Source organism: Vigna unguiculata, chromosome 3 (assembly GCF_037176805.1).
Source record: "Vigna unguiculata cultivar grain cowpea cultivar isolate G323 ecotype 2 chromosome 3, ASM3717680v1, whole genome shotgun sequence".
Taxonomy (NCBI): Eukaryota; Viridiplantae; Streptophyta; class Magnoliopsida; order Fabales; family Fabaceae; genus Vigna; species Vigna unguiculata.
In genome coordinates this window covers 65,309,674-65,332,293 of record NC_140794.1, presented here as the reverse complement: position 1 = coordinate 65,332,293, position 22,620 = coordinate 65,309,674, and the positions used below count along the sequence as shown (strand labels likewise).

General features: G+C 30.9%; 3 protein-coding genes across 3 annotated transcripts; 2 read left to right on the top strand and 1 right to left on the bottom strand.

Moving 5' to 3' along the window:
- Positions 1–773: 773 nt before the first annotated feature.
- LOC114176118 (zinc ion binding protein) lies at positions 774–4,126 on the top strand. The gene is made up of 6 exons (XM_028061055.2): positions 774–991; positions 1,081–1,155; positions 1,587–1,717; positions 2,848–3,334; positions 3,529–3,642; positions 3,734–4,126. Exons 1-6 carry the CDS (start codon positions 905–907, stop codon positions 3,794–3,796), a joined length of 957 nt encoding a protein of 318 aa, XP_027916856.2. The 5' UTR covers positions 774–904; the 3' UTR covers positions 3,797–4,126.
- Positions 4,127–4,895: 769 nt separating this feature from the next.
- On the bottom strand, positions 4,896–9,416 carry LOC114176535 (uncharacterized). Its single transcript, XM_028061605.2, has 6 exons — positions 9,157–9,416; positions 8,389–8,458; positions 6,813–6,923; positions 5,956–6,082; positions 5,766–5,883; positions 4,896–5,229 (listed from the first exon to the last, which is right to left on the bottom strand). Exons 2-6 carry the CDS (start codon positions 8,396–8,398, stop codon positions 5,152–5,154), a joined length of 444 nt encoding a protein of 147 aa, XP_027917406.1. The 5' UTR covers positions 8,399–8,458; positions 9,157–9,416; the 3' UTR covers positions 4,896–5,151.
- Positions 9,417–17,774: 8,358 nt separating this feature from the next.
- On the top strand, positions 17,775–22,618 carry MKK2 (MAP kinase kinase 2). Its single transcript, XM_028064138.2, has 9 exons — positions 17,775–18,103; positions 18,237–18,321; positions 19,461–19,595; positions 20,248–20,472; positions 20,568–20,750; positions 20,840–21,069; positions 21,649–21,694; positions 21,775–21,866; positions 22,242–22,618. The coding sequence occupies exons 1-8, from the start codon at positions 18,027–18,029 to the stop codon at positions 21,862–21,864; spliced, it is 1,071 nt and encodes a 356-aa protein (XP_027919939.1). The 5' UTR covers positions 17,775–18,026; the 3' UTR covers positions 21,865–21,866; positions 22,242–22,618.
- Positions 22,619–22,620: the final 2 nt, after the last annotated feature.

Sequence of the window (22,620 nt, the reverse complement as noted above, 5' to 3'; positions counted from 1 at the left end):
AAATTTATCATTAAATAATTTAGCTAATAAACGTTATTTTATAATTACAATTTTAATTACTAACAATATTTATTTATATTAATTTTTTTCTTATTTAGTACATTTTAAATCCAATTCATTATTAAACAACCAAGAAACATTTGAATACGAATTTTAATTTCAAACCACTATTTAAATTTTTAAGGTTTTTCTACTTTCTATTTCATTTATTTAGAAGTAAAATATTAATTTTAAATATATTCGATGAATAATCATATATATATATATATATATATATATATATATATTATCTATTTTATTAAATTGTAATATCAATTACTGATAACAATATCAAAATTAAACAAATCCAAGTAATACTTATTTATATTAAAATGTTTTTATTTTACTATTTAAATTACTTTTTATTTAATTCCTTATTTAAAAAAATAATAAAACTAAATATAAGTATAAATGTTATTATATTTTTTGTATTTATTGTTTTTAAACTCTTATTTTTTATTTTTTCAAATAAAAGAAAATTAAATAAGTTAATTTTCGTAAAAAAAAAATCCGATTGATCATTCAATGTGATTGTGACAAGTTTGGTAAATAAAGTTGGCATGAATTTGTTTTGATTTTTCTTTAAAGACTTAATTGAAAAAAAAAACACTATGAATAAGAGATAAGCATGGTTAAGATTTATTTTTTCAAAGTTCACATCTTTATTTTTTTCATTTTCTAATCTTTAAGGTAGTGAATAAAATAATAAACATAAATTATTTGGAGGTAGGTCACACAAATGGGTATGCTGGAGCGCAACGGAAAACCCTAACCTGTTGTTCTTAAACCCCAAAAGTTGCAAAACAGAACCAACATCCTCACTTGGTGTACCAACGCAAAGCAACATTCAAGTTAGGTCACAAACATGGTTTGGTTTCAATGCGAAGATTGTGGAGACAACCTCAAAAAACCCAAGTTGTCTAGTCACTTTCGGACTTGCTCCGCTTACAAAGTTCTCATTCAATCCCATTTTTCATCAATTCCTCTCACAATATATTGCGATTGGTAAAGCTTACTTTTTTTTTTTTCTCTGTTATGCAGTTGTCGTGCATTGACTGTGGGGAAATATTTGGGCGTGACACCGTTCAGGATCACACACAGTGCATTACAGAAGCGGTGAGTCTCTCATTTATTTTCACTTCCTTATTAATGGATCGTCCCCCGTCTCGTATTTGTTCGATTGTGATCTGTGAATGATGCATGCGAGTCAGTGCGTACTTTTTTTTTTCTCGTTTAACTTCACCTCTTCAGTGCTGGGGATTTTTGGTTGATTTGATCTCGCTAGAGGAGTTTCATAAAAGTTTCCTCTCACTGATGATTTTCAATATTTCTCTCTATTGTTGTTGTCTTGGAATTCAGAATTTTAATCTGAAGTGGGGGGACACGTTTTAGAGGATAGTGTGCATTTATGCACTTTTCTTACTTTAGAGGAGTCAAATTTGTATTTATGTTGTTTGGATTTTTTGGTAGCATATGGATTTTGATCAATTCTGTGAAAATGTATGTCTTATTTTCTCTACACCTTCTACTTTTACTTTGATTTTCAGGAAAAGTATGGTCCAAAAGGCCAAGGCAAAACTTTGAGTGCTGCAACTGCCACGCCTAACAAGGATAACAAACAGAGGCCTGAAGTTGATACTAATGTGGGTTTATCTGAGCAGCCTCCTTGGTTCTGTAGGTATGTAATCTAATGGGTTCCCAGTATCATGGTAGTAGCCAGTGTGTTTACATTGCAGAGTCAATGCCAATCAAGATGCTGCATTGTATGTTTTAAGAAGTTTTGAGATTTAGACTTCTATGTTCTTACTCTATGCATTTGAGTTTCTGTACCATGTCTTACGGGTTTCCTGGATCATAGAGGTTGTACTTTATCTTTTGTGATCTTTATGTAGTGTAAATAATGTGTGTAAAAGGGAACTAAGTTGAATGTGGATTACATGCCTTTTTTCTCAGAAGTATGCATAACTCAATTAAAAGAAAAATTCATATATGATCTAAAAAGCGTAATACCTCCATATCCTACTTACAAGATATTGCAGATATACTGTGTGGGTACGGGCAGGATTGAGTTTTGAAATACTTGCAGACAATTCTGCGGGTAATTATCCATATCATATCTGAACACAGACCTATTTGGTGAGTAAATATCATATCTATTGTGGGTAATATTTGTGGATACCCATTGTGTCTGGAGTCCCATTGCCATCCTTATGCAAGAGGGAGAGGTTTTGTGTATAAGTTTAATATAGGATGGTATCCTATCTAATAGGATATATTCAGCTAGCTAATGATATTAGTGTTGATTGACTTCTAGCCTGCAAGGCAAGTCTTTGTTGGTGTAAATCTTGTGAAAATGTATGCTAGTAAAACTCAGAACATCTTTTTGGTCTTTTTAGTTGGTGTTTCCTACTTCATGTGACTATGATGCACTGCCTGCGCAGTGTTCACTCCCCCATCCCTTCTGTTAAACGTGTATGTTAGAATCCTATAGACATAGTAATTGATGATATTAGGATCAATTATATTGATTATATATTTATGTTATTAGCTTAAATAAGGGTAATTGAATATTTGGTAACTATGTTCTGTCCTCTATAGACTAGCTTTGCTGTGGTCTAAGTAAACACTGAATTCATCATATGCTTCCTTGGTTTGTCACTTCTCAACAATGTAGATTGTGAACTTAATAAAAGTAGAGTCAAGTGCCAAAAGTGGCTAATTTCTGAGGTTCTGAAACACTCTTTGAAAAAGTGTTATAGTAATGAATTGTGTCTCATATATATGCTCTACTAATTTGTGACTTTGCAGTCTTTGCAATACAACAACTACAAGTAAGCAAACACTTCTTCTCCATGCTGACGGAAGGAAGCACAAGGCAAAGGCGAGAGCATTCCATGCTTCAAAGCAGCAACCAGTCCAGGCAGATAAATCTGTTACCGATGATGCTAAGACTGTTGTGGAGACAGGTCCTAATGACAAGGTGAGAGATGAGAGTAATGTAGAGGTGCCAAAATTGAAGGAGTCTTCTGCACAAAATGACTCAAAACCAGGGAATGAAACTTCAGCAAAGAAAAAGAGGAAACTTGAAGCATTGGGGGATGGGAAATCTGTTGACCTTGTTAAAAAAAGCAGGAATGGCACTTCGGTTGACATGGGAAATGGAGAAGTAATTCAGGGTGAAAAAACAACAGGAGAGGGGAATTTGAAGAAAGAAGGGATGCTAGAACCTCACAGTACAAGTACTGTTGAAAATAAAATAAAATGGAGGAAACTTCTCAGATCAGCCTTCAAATCTGTACGTGTTTTGAATCTCAGACTGGCATCCTTTCTTGTTTTCGTGCTTGATTTAGGACGGATTTATTTAGACGCGCTGTGGCATTTGCCATCTACAGCGATCTTGCTCAAAATTTGTATTTTTGGATATCGGTCTATACGTCTGATTTCATTAGTGCACTTATATGTGGTTGGTTATTTTTATGTTTGTTACAGCATCCTGATGGAATTTTGAAGATGAAGAAACTTAGAAAAGTTGTCCTCAAAGCACTGCAGAAATCTGGCATTGCAATGGATGAAGCGGAATTGAGCAAGGCGCTTGAGCAGAAGGTAAGCCCATATAATTGATTGTGTTTTTTTTTTAACTAATCCTTTGAAAACAATAAATATTGGTTTTCTTATGGAAAAATTGTGTGGACAGATCAATGCCAGCTGCAGATATGCAGTCGAGAACAAGTACGTGCGATTGGTGCCTAAAGACTGACCAACCCAGTTAGGGTTCTTATGACGAGGAGTCCTGCAATTTTTCCTAATTGTTTTGCTGCTTGGTAGCATGAAAAGAAATTTTGGGAACGAATACATTGTTGTTGCTTTATGCAAATTTTAAATTATTATTTTGTCTAAAATCCAAAAGAAGGGCTGAGATTGTTTTGGTTTTTTGAATTACAAGCAATTAATTGTGGAATCTGGAGAACGTAGTCTTATATATTCTCCTGTAAGAACTCTTCTAAGAACTCTTCTAAGACGGGTTTAATAGTCAAGTCTTACTTTTCATTATGTACTCTTTAATTGAAGGGAGCGAGTTTCATTTAAATCAGGTGTGTTTATACTTGTAGATTGCGAATATCCAGTACCTAGATCTTGCTTGACTTGCGAATTAGATTTACGCTATAGCTTACATATATTTTTGCGATTTTTAATTTTTATAATGTATACATGTTTTTCATAATTATAAGAACAAATACGCATATCATTCTTGAAAATAAGAAAGCAACAGTTGTCGTTAAGAGGTAGTAAATGTATTTAGTATTGTTCTTTTCTATTAAGATTCTGTTTGAGGTGAAAATAAGTCGTAGTTTAGTTTTTACGAGTGGCAACTTCACCTTCCCACTGAATGAAATGGCATGCAGATTTCCTGTTAGTGGTTTCGAGGCTAGCTAAAACTCTTTATTGTCAAAATTGCATTTGATCTTCTTAGCTGGAAATTCTGGGTTTTATTTACCTAATATACAGTCACTTATTTAAACCTATTTAATATCTATAAAAATGAATACAAAATTTTGTACATGAGAAGTTATATACAATTTTTAAACGGGAGGATGTATTTCCATGTTTTTTTTAATTCTTTTGAGATGCTGAGCAAAGAAAATATTTATTTCGTTAAAAGAAGTTTTAGACCAAAAAGTTTCCATGTTTTACTATTCAACATGACAGTAAACCCTAAAAAATTATTAGCAGTGTGGGTCAGTGATCTTAAGTTAGTTCTATAGCTGTGTGGTGGTAGCCTTGCACTTCTCAGCATTTCAGCACCCCAAGGGTTAACAAATAAAATAAAATAGTGATTTTGGGAGATTCACAAACACTCGTCAAAATATTTCTTTTTGAGTATAAATCAGTTAGGAAAATAATGAAATAAGGGATATGACAAAACATCTTTTCTCAACTTATGGTATAGCCCACAGATTTCTTGCTGTGAATTACTTCACAAACAATATGCAGGCTTTTTTTTTCCATCTATTTGAAGTTCTTATATACATCATATGTCCAATTGTTTCTAATATCACGCCAGAATTGCTTCCAAATGCTTTTGCTTCTCTATTTCTCACCTTTGCTCATGAATTATAAATACAGGAACCGCAATTTAAACACAAGAATTACTCCAAAAATTATCAGCAACACTACAGAGCACACCAATGCCTGCAAATTGATCGCCACTTCAATTAGACAACACAGTCAAGCATAGTAATGAACAAATAATACATATCAGCAATGCAGAAAACGAACTTACAAGGCAAGAACAACTACAATCACATTGAAGAGCAATCCTCAATTTTTAGCTCATTATGCATGATCAAGTTGTAGTTTGATTGGTTTACATTTTTCTATTACGACGGTATCTATCACAAGTTAAAATTATTGGTTGTGGCATGTATTGCAAAAATATTCAATGAAATGAAATATTGAGCTGTTACTAGATGCCAGTACATTAAAAGACATCTTCAAACTATGGAATGAACTTAAACCATGTTACTCGGTTAGTTCATTTCTATAATTCAATTTCAAGAAAAGTGTTTGATCCAAGTAAGCTGGTGTTTCTATAGGTTTCTTGTTTGTTTTAGCTTGCTCCAATGCTATGTGACAGAAGACTTCATTCCAGTGCACAACATTGTTGTTAAGACATGCATGAACAAAAAGATAAATGGACAGAAAAAGTAGAAAGGGAGAGAGATTACAGCAATTGCAGAGGCTCCCAGCCCTGCTCGTTCCCTAGGATCCTTCTTATAGTGATTTCCAAAATAGAGAAATGTAGCATAGAACCACATGGGAGGACACAGAAATCCAAAAAGAAATCTGCCATTTAACAAACAAAGCCATGAGACAAGTTGAGGAGATTGGGAAACACAGTTGATTAAAATTACTTACGAGAACCATCCGACTCCACATCCATAAAATGGAAGGGGCTTATCATAAATTCCAGTTTGGAAGTCCTCTGGGTCTCTAATTAAGGCATACTTTCCTTTTCCACGGCCACCTACATCTGTTGCTTGTCCTGCCATGGCCGTAAAATTTGTTAACATTTCAGGTGGAAAAAATTGCGTATGAGATCAAGAGCAACTGTGACAAAGAAACTTTGATTTGTGCAGTTTGTTGTCTTTATTAAGTTAATACAGAACATTAACACTGGACTTGTCATCCCCAACCCTGTTCTTGACCTTCTCTCTTAAAGAACATTAGCCGCTTGGCCAAAATTTATACATAGTTCTCTAAACTCTAGTAAAGAGACAAAACTGGGCCTTGAGGTTGAACTCTAGGACAAAGGGTAAGGCTCCGAAGGAAATTATTAATAATTCTATATAGATCTAATGGAAATAAAAATCAAGAGTCAGTGGAAACAAGATGCAGAAAAAAAAAGGACAGTTGGATTCATCGTTTATGCAAAGAGGAGCTCATTTTGCAAGGGAAAAGGTAGAAAAAAAACCCAAAAAAAAATCCTCCAAATTGGTTACAATTATAACAATAGATGTGCCAGAGTAAGATATGTTACTCAGCAAATATACCCCTAGCCGCATCCCATCCCAATTAAAAAATAAATGGAGAATGATACAAGGCACTGGTGCTATCATCATGTATTAATCCATGTGTTCTAGCAGATCCTATTTGATAACTAGTTTTTATAACATAAAATCATGAAAAATTAAATTATAATAGCATAATTGGAAAAAGTAGAAGAATTAAATGCTTTTTGCATTCCAACGAATAGACAACATTAACACTTTTACCTCTTGAATAGTTCCGAGCAGATGGCCTTAAAAGATCATGATGCTTATCAGAGACTGATCTCACTAACTCCACATTGGTTCGCAAATCAACAGTCTCTTCCACCTTAGCATCTGCAACAACAAAGGAAATCTCATTTCACTGAAAGCAAGTGTATCGACTCTTCTTCAGTTTCAAATCACCCTATCTACAAACATATTAACATGCAAAGTGGAGATGGCAAAGTTTGTTCCTATGGAAAACCATGCTTTCCTTGATAATTTGATTTATGTTTAAACGAGATATTGATCCCTATAATTTTCATTCATTTAGTTCTTAGTCCTTGTATATATTTATATATTCTTTATGGGGATATGGTCCTTATATTCAAACCACAAAGGTTTAGGCAACTCAGAGACTGATACCATAATTAGGGTTCTAAATAGCGCTATAGCAGTATGGAGTCCTGTTACAGGGCTGTTGTTGTAGTAGAACAGTTTAGTGCAGCAAATGTGAAATTTATAGATGTAATAATAATGATGAAGACTTGGATTAGAAGATGATGATATTTTCCTATCTAAGAAACTTCTCGTTTTCCATTTTGATGGTATTTACTTGCATATTTTTTTTAAGATATCTGTTACTTCTTATTGTTAATTATGAATGTCATTAGCTTTCAGTAATTTTTTATCTTCTTTTAAGAATTCATACGTATAGAATATACATTATGTATAAACTATAAAAAACTACAAAATAGTGATTATTATAGCCTTTATGGAGCTGACCACTGCACGCCACTATCTAAGATTCAAAACATTGACCTTAATAACTTAAAACAATGAGGATCAATGTCACTGAAAATAGGGATGGACACCTTAATGAATAGATAATTACTGGGTCTAAAATCCATGAGTTTAAATATAGGGACCAAGATGTTGATGGAAATAACTAAAAACCCAAATAAGTGAACTAATAGGAGCTAGAAGCTAAAAGGAAGACTGTTAGGACTAAAACCCAAATTGATGAAAACCGAGTGACTACGATCTACCTCAAACATCTATTTCTGTTGGTACATTGCATGCATGTATATTACAGTCCGATGACAGAAATGCACGTTGCCTTTCCATTGAATTATTAGATGGAAGTTCATTCTCATAAAAGGACATAAGAAACAAAATATATAACATAATGAAACTCTACCATGTTTTTGGTAGTTTTTTCATAGCTAGTGAAATGTCAAATATAATAATAATGTAATTCTAACTGTGACATATAGAATCTAAAAATCTAATAGTTCAATTATCAAAACAATGATAAACTATGTGATAAGGCTGGAAATCAAGCTGAGAAGATGTTCAAAATTCAAATCCTGCCAGTCACACTAGAGCTAACACAAGTATTGTTCAGTAAAAATTGTTTGCACAAGTTCCGTAGCAATGTATGTGATAACAAGGATCAGTATTTTAGTCAGAATAGACATGTCATGGTAAGATGTAGTGCTTGGGCATATTGAAAGAAGAGATAAATAATGAGGAACATTCACTTTCAACTAATACCCATTGGAGTTAGTTGGTTAATTATGGAAAAGAATTAGAGTACCTTTATCCATCGGTTGAGGAGCTAATTTGCACTCTCAGGCCTCCAGCAATTCAGATAACACTCAAAATCCCTGTTTGATCAAATGAAACATGTTAGATTAAAGAAAAGTGAGTTGTGAAAGCAGCATGTTTTCACCGAAAGAAATTAACTCTTGCAAGATAAGGGCATATTAGTTTGACAACTTTGAAGCTCAGTAAGTCTTCAGAATAATTCAACAAACCTGCCACTCACAAATCAGAACAGGGAAGCAAGGTCTCCCATATTCTGAGAAATATCCAATGTTTTTCACAAAATCCATACACAATCTTCAGTTTTTTCCAGTAATTCTGAGACATTCTACTTATGTCACAAGAACAACCTTTGTTCTTGATTCCCTTCAGAACCATGTATGAGACCTAATCATTCGAATCAACAAAACTGTTCGTCTAAAACCACAAACCTCTTAATTAAAAAAACAATACACTGCAATTGATATCGACCGCAATTCAGAATTTCCGCTCACATAACAAAAGCATTGAAATTTTAATTCATACAAGCAACACAGGTAAAGAACATGCCAAGAAGGATAATGGGCAACGACCAAAAGAAACGAAAATCCCTGAATCTACCAAACCACCGAGAAAGAATAAAATCGGATCAAGAACAAAAAGCCAGAAAAAAATAACTATTTTTTTTCGCATCAGAAGGAAAACTGGAACACCATTTAGAAAAATGAAACAGAAAATTAAAGAAAAAACAGAAAATTGAGAAAATTAAAGTGATACTGGCCTTTGAAGAGCGCCAGGGAATGTTTTCTTTTTTCCTTTTTTGATCGAAGGAGCGCCAAGAAAGGGCAGTGGTGAGAAGAAGAAAGTAACAGAAAATAATTAAGAAAGAGAGTGAGCTTGCATTTGACAGGTGTAGAACGAGAAAAGTTGCTGCTGCTTCTTTTCTAATTCATCCCTTCTTGGCTCAACACCTTCCTTCCATATTCAACCTTTCAAAGCTTAATAACATTGACTATGCTGTGTGCACTCATCTATGTCTATGGGCTTCAACACAATATGAATAAGACGGTAATAAATTCATTTTCGACACATACATTTATTGATAAAAATATTATTTTTGTGTATATTTAATAAACACAACTCTTCAAATATAATAAAGAAAATGGTTTACATAATTCTTTGAACTTCAACAGACCCATATTTAAAATATGAATTAAAACGAACTTCTTACATTAAATTATTGAACATATTTCAAAGTTATCAGAAAATAAAAACTTAGACATATTTTTAGTTAAAAATTAAATCTTAACACCTAAATTCCAATAAAATGACTGAGGTTTCGGTTATTTATGCAGATTCCTTGGCGGCTTTCGCGTGTCTTTCTATGGCCCATTGTCTTGTTTTGATATTCTTTAATAATGTTTATTTGTCTTTAGATGAATTAAAACTATATTGTAACTGAGGTTAGGAGGAAGGTTCATTGAAGATGATTCAGATTCTTTTTAAGAAATTATTGAGATAATTGGCTCATATTAATAATATGGTATGAAATAATTATTCATTTTGTCTTAAAAAAATGTTTTGAAAATAAAGTTTAATTTTTATTGTTAAACTTTTTATATAAAAATAATTAAAGAGATAAGATTGACCAATAAGGCAGTGGTTTAATTCGGTTTTTGTGCATAATGAATAGTGTCTTCTTGTTTTGGTTGGTTTGGTATGTGCTGTGTATTTCAGTGGTTGTGACATCATAAATGTGGACTTACGTCTCATATTTTTCTACAAACCTAAATTTACAACAAATAAAATTAATATACTTTGGAGGAAAAAAATATATGAGTGGTCCATTGCCCAAGGAGTTCTGCATTTGGATAAAATTGCTGAAATGAATAAGAGAATTTCAAATTGGAAATTCCTTTCGAAAATAAACTGCGAATATGTCACTCGACAGTGACTTATGAATTTTAAACGAAATAAATTACAAGTCAGCTTTACTTATCACAATTTCATACATAGAAACCTAATTGATTATTTACCCATATAATAATATATATTTAAAAAGTTCCACTAATATATATAATAATATATAAAGATTTTACTATGCACATTCCAACATAAAAATAGTATGGTGACATTTTTATAATATGGAATCATTATAATTACATCAAATATTATAGGTAGGATATAATATTGTTCGTAATTATAAAGATATTTTCATGTTAGACTGTATTATTATTTCATAAAATAATAAAAGTAGTGTATTAAAATTTAAAATTATATTGTTTTGTCTTTTCTCTTGAATGTTTTTATCATGTAAAAAAATTCACAACCTATCTTTTCCGTAAAAACAAAATTTTCCCTGGATTCTTATATATATATATATATATATATATATATATATATATATATATATATATATATATATATATATATATATATATATATATATATATATATATATTCTACAGGTTAGTTCTCCTTGTCATTGTCCTTCATGTAACAAATTTTACCCTTTTTATTGTCGTTTTTGCATTTTTCGCATTTCTTGCGTCGTAATTTGTCGTTATTTTTCCATCAATTCCTTCTTCCATTGCTTACACTAAAAGATCTACTCCTCAACTCTTTCGTTAGTTTATCTTTTGCCTCCTCTTCCAGCACTTTACAACAACAACAACAAAAAAGTTAGCAATTTTTTAATTTAATTTTAATATTTTAAACTAAGCATTTTTTTAATGTAATTTTAAAGTATTTTAGAAGTTTTTTTTATTAACTTTACTTGATAACAATATATTGAGAAATGTGTTTATTCCTCCTCTCTACATCATACAAACTCCCCGGTTCTCTTTCATTTAAGGTAAAATAGTTAAAGAAAATACATTTGATGACAAAAATTGTATAATCATCTTATATTGTTTGATATATTACTTGTGTTGTGTGAGAAAGTATTTTAAACAAAATAATAAATGCATGTAAATTAGATGTATTAAGGAAACATTGAGATGTTATATTAGTTAATATTTTTTCTCTCTATGTTGATTATTGATTGTGACCTATGATTTATGTAGAAATAACTTACCTATTGTTTTTTTGTTAAAATGTTGACACAAACAATGGATATATCTTCTTATTAAAAAACTGAAATATATTAAAGATGGCTTGATTATATATATATATATATATATATAATATTAAAGATTGCATTAAGACTTTGGGTCGATAGTGGGATAGTGGTATCAATCTCTTATGTGGTTGAGTTTATGTTTTATTGATATTGTTTAGAGAATTTCTTTCTCTATAACACCTTAAGTGGTATCAAAACTGGTGGTTAAAATCGCTTAGATGAGTGCAGTATGATCCTTGTATCGAAAATTTTCTTGGGGAATCGCAGATCCTTTTGCAACTCCTTTGGAAATACTACCTGAATGATATTTTTTGTCCCGTATTTCAAATACTTCGTAGAGTGTCCAATAAGTTATTGGACGTTCTTTTAATGATTTTTGTACCTATCGGATTATTAACAATACCCTTTTTGGAGAATGTTAATAAATTCCAAAATTCATTTTGCTATCCGTAGCAACTACCATCTTTTTGATTGGTATTGTAGTTACCCTCTGATTAGGTCTTGGAGCAACATTACCTATTGAGAAACCCCTAATGTTAGGTTTTTTTTTTTAATTAGAAGATTGGTTTCATTTTTAATTCACTTTTAAATAAAATATCATAACATTTGTATTGTATATCTAGGACAAAAGCTTCTAGGTAAGCATGTCCCATCGTATGAAGAAGTGGTACTTGTATACCAATGGTGGAAGGGACTCACCCTTGAGGGGAAGATTGTTAGGAATATAAGTGTAAGTCTAAGTCCCACATTGACTAGAAATGAGAGAGTAGAACAATATATAAAGATGAAGACCCATAAACACATTGTTTAAGGTTTTTTGTTAAGAATGATGTCAATGCTTATATGATTGGACTCAAGTCTCATTTATTAACTAATAAATAATTGGTTCAAAAAGCAATTACACTTTTTGAATCTTCGATTCTCCAATTTTGGCTATTAAATTACCCGTGTTGTATCATGGAATATTTGTCTTTTAGTTTAATATAAAAACATATAATCATTTTTCTAATTTAAATTTACGTGGGCTATGCGCAGATCCTCCCTGCCCACTTGTTGGCCCACACAAGTTACAGATTATGTCATGCGAGCTATAACGAGTCAGCATGCTTAAAAATTCAATTTGACCTCCTCTTTTTTTCTTTTTCGAACTTGTGTGATCCTACACTACTTAGTCCCCATTGACATTCCTAATTTGGTGTATTTTATAATTAAAGCGACTTAAATGGACCTTTAATTTTTTCTAATCTTCAACATTTGATGTCTATGTTGTTTCTTCCAAACCGTCTCCTGAAAAAGTATCCAAGTATAGTAAATTCTCTACACTATTGGCTTTTGGTGAGTGTAGTTTCCCAACCTGATTAGGGCCATCTCCTTCCTCTCTAATATTTACACCATTTTTCTTTTTCCAATATGCTTTACCTAATGGTAGTTGTACCCTTTTAGTTGAACCGGAGATGTTACACTTAAATGTCTTGTTTGTACTAATGTGACTATATCTTGAATATGTCAAAACATAGCATCACTCCTAAACATTTTCCTATATTCCTAAACTTTAATTTGTTCACTCATTTCAATTTAAACTAGCCCAACTACACCTCAATTTGTCCATTTCAATTTTAATTGAAATAATAGTTGACGTTTGATTCAAAATATACTCAACACATTTTCTTAATTTAAGGAAAAAGTAGAGTATAATTATTTAAATTGTAAGCAAACTAACACAAGTTAAATTTGACAAACCCACTTTGTTAAATAAACAAGTTTGAGTTATCAATGTTTTTGCAAACCGAGTTTAAAGTTTGAAGAGTCCTACCCGACTCAACTTATTACACTCTTAAGTGAACAAAATTATATAAAATAATTCAATTATATATATAGTTTATAAATAAAAAGTATATGCACAATAACAATGTGTTAATAGACTGAATAGGAAATAAACATAATAATTTATTACATATAATATTTAATTATATATGATGTTAATATATATATATATATATTTAAATAAATATTATTTTTGTCATAACATATATATTGATTATTAAGATTTTAATTTGTTTAAAATTAATAGTTTACTCCCTTTACTTTCTTCAACCGAAGCATACAGAATTTTCTATTTTAATTTATGAAAAAATTAGTTAATTTTAATATATTTACTCTCACAAATACTTGTAAAAAATGTTATATTTTTTTAAAAAATAACAGAAAAAATATTAAATTTTCATAAAATTTAAAATGCTCAATGTGTAGACTAAAAGAACAACGTATGTATATTATTTAAAAATATATTATTGGTCTTCAAAGTTTACTCTATTTCTATTTATTTATCGTTGGACCATCGTGTGTTAATTTTATTAAATGAAGTTAATGGCGTTCACATTGAGGATTAATTTCTTACTATTGCATTACTTTTAAATAAATATCTTTAGATCGGTTCAATAATATTGTATCTCTGTATATTATTGTGTGGTATTTTCTATTTTCTAACTTGTAATAATATTTTGTCACGTTGATTAATATCGTTAGTTTGATTTAGTGATTACGTATTATAGTAATTGAGTAAACAAAATATTAATAAAAGATTAAAAATGAAGAAGGTGATTTGAATGGCATTATTAGAAAAGTTGTGAAGTCCTTCGCTGAACCTGTGATCCTCCGTGAAGTGATTTTGATTGAATTGATTAATATGCAGTTAGTTGGTCGTTGGTGTCAACATTTTCCTTCACACCACCAATAATTAATGCTTTAATTATTTCCTCCATGTTTATATATTTATATACACTTTTACTATTATTATAACACCTCTACTTAATATTGTAATATGGTTAGTAGTTACATATTGTTTAAGATTGATTAAGAGTGAGAGCTGACATAAAAAATAGTTAATTTTTTTTTTTCAATTTCTTGAAACGATTTTCATGGATGAAACTGTCAGGTTTTAAAGGGCATTGTATTTTGAATGTAGCGTGATGATTAAACTTTTGAAATGATTGACAAAATAATATGCTGAAAATCTTTCATTCACTTGAGAAAAAACAAATATAAACTTCACTTTAAAAATTGTTTTTTTAAAATTGAGTTAAATTTGAAAGGAAAATAATATTTTAACCATTAAATTTTGACAATTTAATCTTACAACTTGACGTGTCATCTCTTAAATAATTTTCTATTTTTTCATTCTTTTTAAATTTCAAAACCATTTAAAATATGTCACATCAGATTGTAAGAGAAAGTTATTAATATTTAATTGTCAAAATAGCATTATCCAATTTAAAATTCACTTCTTAAAACTAAAGATGACAATATGGATCGATCTGTTCCATTTTAATCCATCATGCATTTGGCCCGAATAAGAAATAGAAGTTAATTTCTCAGACCCATTCCACATAATGTTTGGCTTGCGGTCTATATAAAAATCTTAATAACTTTATTTTTATTTATTTAAATCAGTAAAAATAATAATATCTATAAGTCAATTTCTTAAAATAAGTAATATTCACAATTTATAATTTATAATTTTTAAGTACAAACTTATTGAAAATATAAATGATTTTGAACTAAACTGTAATAAGGAAGAAACACAAATAGAAAATTACTTTTAGATAGATTGGACGTGAATAAGTGAGTTACTTTTGGATAGATTAAAAAGAAACGTGAATGAATAAGTTGCTTAGGAAAAAAATCCACAACTAGTTATGCTTGTGATACTTTTTGACAAATTAAATTAATACAAACTATGCGAGTCAAATTCAGGTCAACCCATTATTGTTGGACACAGTTATAGGTTACACAAGATCATCAGCCTAAGTAAACTGATAAATTAAAATACTTAACTTACTTAAATTTTTTCTTGTGGACAATAGACTAACTTATATGACTCGTGTCTCATTGTTATCTCTACTTCAAATCAACGTCTTGAAATAATAATAATAAAACAATGTAAATGTAGCGATAAAGTGGCTAGAAGCTAGCCAGAAAAGGTGACATAGAAGTGGTGAGTGGAGGGGACCTTTGGAGTGATACAGTAGCACACATATATTATCATCATACACATATTTTTCTCTTTGTCATTTATAATATATATTTGAGTTCATTTTTAACAGCAAATTGTATGTTTTTTAACAGTTTTCTTTAACAATCTTGTCGGGAACACTATGAATTTGAACAATTTAATCAATTCTTTATACTATAAGCTAAAAATCTCATATCAAAGTTTATTTTAAAGTCAATTATGTAAGATTTAATAAAATGTAATGGTTTATGCATTGATTATTGGTGAATTAGGGCAACAGCAGTAGGACCATTCCAGCCAGGTAGTGATGAATGATAAATGATTCAATTTCAACACATAATATAATATTCGTCGTTTTTCAATTATTTTTTCATTTTCCTCGCTTCTCTTTATTATTATTGAGTCATTCGGTAGTCACAAAATTTGACGAAAAATCCCATTTTCAATATTATTGACTACAACAATAAGCAAGCCAGATTCAATAACAGGCTTCAATCATACTTATTATAAATTATTATACTTTTTATAAACAGCAAAAAATCGCAGTTCTTTTCATGTTATTTATAACAATACTTTGACTCTCATTAATATATGACTAATGTTCAAATTTTATACTTTTCAATCAACTGTTATTTAAAATTTTTTCTTGTCTTATTATTTTTATGAAATATGAAATTTTAAATAATATTACTATTAATATATAACCGATTTTTATTTATTTTTTATTATTTTATATTAATCATAACATTTCATATTTCGTTTTAACCGAGGTAAGAATAGTGAGATGACAAAAATATAATCACCATGTTTACCTAATTAAAGAAAAAAAATTAAAAAACATAAATTTAATAAAAAAAAAACAAAATTTTAAATAGAAAAATAATTTAATAAAAATTGAAAACAGGAAGCAATAACTTAGTTGAGGCAGACGAGAATTAGATAATAATTGGTAGTTATCTAATGATGACATTAACTTTTTTGTTAACATATGTCATTAATTGAAGGTTAAGAAGAAGATGGAAGGAAAGGTATGGTTGGAATTTATTCCGAAAATAATGATAAATAAATAAAATTCAACGTTCCTTAGCTGATTCAATCTTAAATGTAGCATTTTGAATAGACAACTTTATGTTGATATTAAATGATAATCACCTAAAAACACCAAATATACGTCACTGGTTCTTGAAGAATGACGTGTTAAAACATGGTATGTCTATTGCAAATCAATTTGAAAATATTGGATTACATAAAAATTAATGAATTAGATAATCCTAATATTCGTAATTACCGACCATAAATACACGTTCAAAACAAAATTGCATATCATCATTAACTAAACCATCATTTAATATCATTGTATGTAATAAAATTGTTAATATTTGTAACAGTCATTTAAAAAGTTATACTAGACATATATTTTAATTGATTAATAATATATATATTATTTTTAATAGTATTATCTTATTAATATACACTTGAAAACAAACTTGAGGTCAGAAAGAATTATCCACCATCTGACAAAGAGTGTTAAATCCTCCACAATTTTATAAGCATATTTGCACTTTCATATACAACTCAACAAATTAATAATTTGAATAATGAGTTTGTATTTTTTTTAATGGACGTATATGTGACAAAGAATATTGAAAAGATTTACTAAACACATAATTATTAGTTTGATATCCATGTTTATTAAACATTCTGATTTAAGATAAATATATACAAGCTTTTTCTAAAAAAGGTTAGAAGTCTGTTTATTTTCAAAATGAGTAGATTAAGCAAACACATAAAAGGCATAAATATAGTTATTCTATTAAAAATGATTTTCTTACAAATAACAAGACACACACCCCAACTCTCCCAATATTATTTTAAATTGAAATGAAATTCTGTATCTGCAAGTAGATATGTTTCGATATATAAAACTAAAAGAGAGAACTTCATAGTTAATATTTTTGTATCATTATAAATAAGCCCTAAAAAAATCCCTCAAACTTTTACTAAAATAAGTTTAGTCTTTAACTTTTGCATGAAAAATGGTTAGAATTTATAGAAGAGAAAAGGGTCAGCCAGGTACTAAAAACACTAAACAAAAAGTTAAATATATATCATAAATGTTTTCGATTTGGGTAACAAAAACCCATAAAAAAAATATTGGTAATTGTTTTGAGGAAAAGAAAAGTGTGGGACCAGATTAAATAAGGCACAAAGTGGGAAAAGTCAACAGCAGTTCATCTTCAAAATCGCTTCTTTCTTCAATTCTCAGTTCGTCAATGGTGACTGCTCTCTTTGTCAGCCAATCACAAAATTTAGAATTTTCAGTGTATTTTTAACTTTTAAAATACTGCCACAAATAGTATATATATACTGTGTACTATGTCTTGATTTTATATACACACACTCATTGAGACGGGAAGAGAGAGAGAGAGTCTAACTAGAAAAAATTTCTTTTCTTTGAAAACCTAGTGAGACTCTGTGTCAGACTTTGTGAAGTGAACCCCATCAGAGTCCAAGAATCATGAAGAAAGGAAACTTGGGACCTGGTCTCAAACTCTCGGTTCCTGTTTCTGATCAATCCAATTTTGCCAAGTTCCTGTGAGTCTCTCTCTCTCTCTCTCTCTCTCTCTCTCTCTCTCTCCTTCTGCTCTGTGCGTGATTGTGAATGTGATTGGTTAATTATGCTTGGATTTTGACCAAATGGAATTGATGGCATGTGGGGGTGTTGCAGGACTGAAAGTGGGACTTTTAAGGATGGGGATCTGCTTGTCAACAGGGATGGAGTTCGAATTGTCTCTCAGAGTGATGTCGAAGCTGTAACATGTTTCTCTTACCTTTTTCTTTTACTAAAGAAAGCATCTTTCTGTGCATTCTTGCCCTTCCAGATTGTTTATTTGTTTGTTTCAGCAAATGTCCATCTTGTCTTAAAGAATATATCTTTTTGTGCATTCTTGCGTTTGCAGATTGTTTATTTGTTTGTTTCAGTAAATGTCCATCCGATTTCTCAATTGTTTCTTAAAGAATGTATCTTTTTGCAGACTGTTTATTTATTTGTTTCAGTATATATGCACTCCTCTTGCTCAATTGCTTCTTTTCTTGAATTTGATCTTTTGGATCTGATGAAATGCCTACTAATAAGGGATTCCTGATTTTTCTGTGGATTCATTGTTCGCAGGTTTCAAACCCAAGTGAAGTATTGTATGTTTTGAAATGAGTAAAAAAATTGCGAAGTGGATTATTTGCTGTTTTCCCTGGCCTTTATTTTCTTGTATATGTTGGTGGGTTGGTGGCGGTGATAATGGCGGTGATGGGGCTATCCTTTGCTACTGTTTTCAAAGTGAACAAGATTTGTTAACGATGATATACATTTCTTATCTTATTTGTGTAGTGTCTTTAATCAAATGGAGAACAAGTTGCACGTTTATCTAATGAAACTGACTTCAGCACAAGTCTTCCAATTCACGAGCCACTGAACAAATCGATTCTTTAAATTCATTTCTTTGTAAAACGAAGTTTGTTGCACAAAATTGTTGGCATTCTGAGTTAATGTTTGGTCCTCTTCTTCCTTTTTATACCAATTCTTTCAGCAATTTCTGATGTATTACATTGTCAATCATGATAGAAAAACATCAATCTGAATATATTGTATTGCAAACAGTTTATAGAAAACAAAAATGAGTTAATAGTAGATACATTATACATGGCAACGTTAAACGAGGGCATGCTTTTTATAGGTGACCATGTTTAAATTTATTCCTGTTAAACTCCACATATCTATACTATTGCTGTGCATTCCAACCAGTGGTTTATGGTATAAAAAGAGCAGCACGTGGGAGGCTTGAATGTTGAACTTCCTGCATTTTTTGCCCGGTCTAAATACACTGTACACACACGTGCTGGTTGAATTTCTGATAATTTATTGTAAACGGTTCTAAAATTTGTGATATGTTTTCAGCCACCTCCGATCAAGCCTACAGACGACCAGTTAACTTTGGCAGATGTAGATGTTATCAAAGTTGTTGGAAAGGGAAATGGAGGGGTAGTCCAATTGGTGCAACACAAATGGACTAGTCAGTTTTTTGCATTGAAGGTACACTTGCTGCATGTTGCATACGATGCTTTGAATTTGGGTAGTCTGTTATCTTATTTGAATACTTTTTGGTAATGCCCTTCCCCTCTCCTTTACATCCATTTCTTTGAGCAAGGATTTTGAAAACTTGTTTTCTGTATGCAATTTCAGTGTCACTCAAAAGCACATTATCTGTAATGTTCTTTCTTTCAATTAGTGCTTAATGATTTAATTTCATTATTAGTAGTTTGTTTTCATTCAAATAGAAATTTAGTTTACTGCCAATTTTGTTGCTGGTGCTTTCCTTGTTATGTCATAGCACGATACAAACCAAGAATAGGAATGGGAAAGGAAAGAAATTTTTTCTTTAATAGGTTCCCTCCAAAGGTTTTCCAGTTCATAAAGAGCTATTGCTCTATTTACAAATGACAACCTATTCCTGAATCCTGCTATCGTATCTCCTTCCCTATTTGTATCTAGTTAGTCAGGACTAACTAACTAAATCCCCTTCTCTAATACCCTATCAGTCTTTTCTTGTGCAATCGGATAGTTATACAACATTTTTACTCTGTATTTCTATTTTATTTTGATACCAACAAACAAATAACTTTCTTTTTGTTTATATAAACAAGCTTAATATTTATCACTTATGTATGCATTGTTCACAATGCAGGTAATTCAAATGAATATTGAGGAGTCTATGAGAAGGCAGATTGCACAAGAGTTGAAAATTAATCAACAGGCACAGTGTCCTTATGTTGTCATCTGCTATCAGTCATTTTATGAAAACGGTGTCATATCAATCATCTTAGAGTACATGGATGGGGGTTCCTTAGCTGATCTACTGAGGAAAGTTAAAACAATTCCAGAGCCTTTTCTTGCTGCCATCTGTAAGCAGGTAAGAAGTAAGGAATTTACCTTCAGTGTTGTACCCATAATTCGATTCAATGCATCCCAAACAAGATCTCATCTCTTTCTCTTTTAATGATGTAGGTGCTGAAGGGTTTAGTTTACCTTCACCATGAAAAGCATATTATCCACAGAGACTTGAAGCCTTCTAATTTGTTAATAAATCATATAGGAGAAGTAAAGATTACTGACTTTGGTGTGAGTTCAATTATGGAAAGTACATCTGGTCAAGCAAATACCTTCATTGGAACTTACAACTATATGTCTGTGAGTAATAGATGCAAGTATATTTATTAATTTACCACCACAATATGCTAGTGTTTCCTAGAATATAACATTCACTCCCAATTTTACAGCCGGAGAGAATCAATGGAAGCCAGCGAGGCTACAACTACAAAAGTGATATATGGAGTTTGGGACTAATATTGCTTGAGTGTGCTTTGGGAAGGTTTCCATATACCCCAGACGATCAAAGTGAAAGTTGGGAAAGCATTTTCGAGCTTATTGAAACCATTGTTGATAAACCTCCTCCTATTCCTCCGTCTGGACAATTTTCTCCAGAATTCTGCGCATTTATCTCAGCATGGTAAGTTTTAACGTATGATACTAGTTGTGTGCAGACAAGAATCTTAATCCATCATAAGAAAATGAAACACAACCACACACAGACAAAGCTAACGTACGTAACTGTAGCAGTTTCTTAAATGTCATCCTGACGTAAGTGTGGATGTTTGAGGGGTTTTCATTTTTCTGAAATGTAATGCACTTGCCACACCTATCAACCATTATTTTAATTAAATTTTTTTGGGGTATCTTTCTTAATTTCATTGAACAGACGTTTTTAAACATATAAAAGTTAGCATTTCCATCATTATTCTGTTGGCTTTTTTCGCCAGAAATTCTATTTTACTATGTGCCTTTTATGTGGATGCTTGAGGAGCTTTCATTCTGCAGAAATGTAATGCACTTGTCATACCTATCAACATTGTGTTAATTAAATTTTTTTCTAGGGTATCTTTCTTAATTTCCTTGAACAAACATGTGTTTAAACATAAAAATTAGCATTTCCATCATTATTCGCTAGGCTTTTTTCTAGAAATTCTATTTTACTATGTGACTTTTATTTGTCTGCTGATCTTCCTTTTTCAATCTTCACGATGTTTAGTCTACAGAAAGACCCAAAGAATCGACTGTCAGCTCAGGAATTAATGGTATGTGTAAATCTTGCTTATGTACACATTCCATGTAGAATATTGGCTTTCTAATGTTATATATCTGATTGAAACTTCAGGGACATCCTTTTGTCAGCTTGTATGATGACTCGGAGGTGAATCTTTCATCTTACTTCTCCAATGCAGGATCTCCTCTTGCTACCTTATAAAGGTTTGTATGTTCCAATCTTGTACTGTATTATCATTTATAAATTGAAGTAAAAGGTTATTCTTTTGTTCTTTATTTACGAAACTATCAGGTGTTCTTAAATGATAATATATTAATTTATCTTGGACTGTATAGAGGAACTTGTTTTCTATGGCAATGCTTTGAAGCTCATTTTTTTAAAGTTGACAAGATCATTTGTTACGAAAGCTTGTCCTAGGTTGCTTATGATTCTTTAAATTCAGATGTTGTTTCCTAAATTACGATGGTAGGATGTGCTTTAATGCAATTTCAAGTTTCAGACACTAATATTTCTGGATGTTTAGCATTTCTAGACAGTGGAAGTTGTTTGTAACGGAAGTTTTTCTTTTTCTGTTGTAGAGCACTGCTTGCAAATATGAGGAGCGATTGCAGATGAGTTGAAGAACCAGCTCCTAGAGTTACGTCAAAGATTATTCTGTACTTAGTTGTTGAGTGATTGAGTTCAAGAATTTGTTGAGAAACTCAGATGCAAGGGTCAAGAAATTGCAGCAAAATGTTTAAAATTTTATGATTGCAACAGAATGTATCACTGGGATTTGCCTGAGTTGCTGATAATGTGATCTGATGTACAAACTTGTATGAGATGAAAGCTTTGTCAGGCAGTCCCAAATGAACCTCAAATCTGAGTCACGCTAGCTGAACAGTTTCTCAAGCTATATTTGAGACTTTGTATTTGGTTTAGTCTTGTCAAATTGCCTGATTGGTGTTCGAGTGTTTA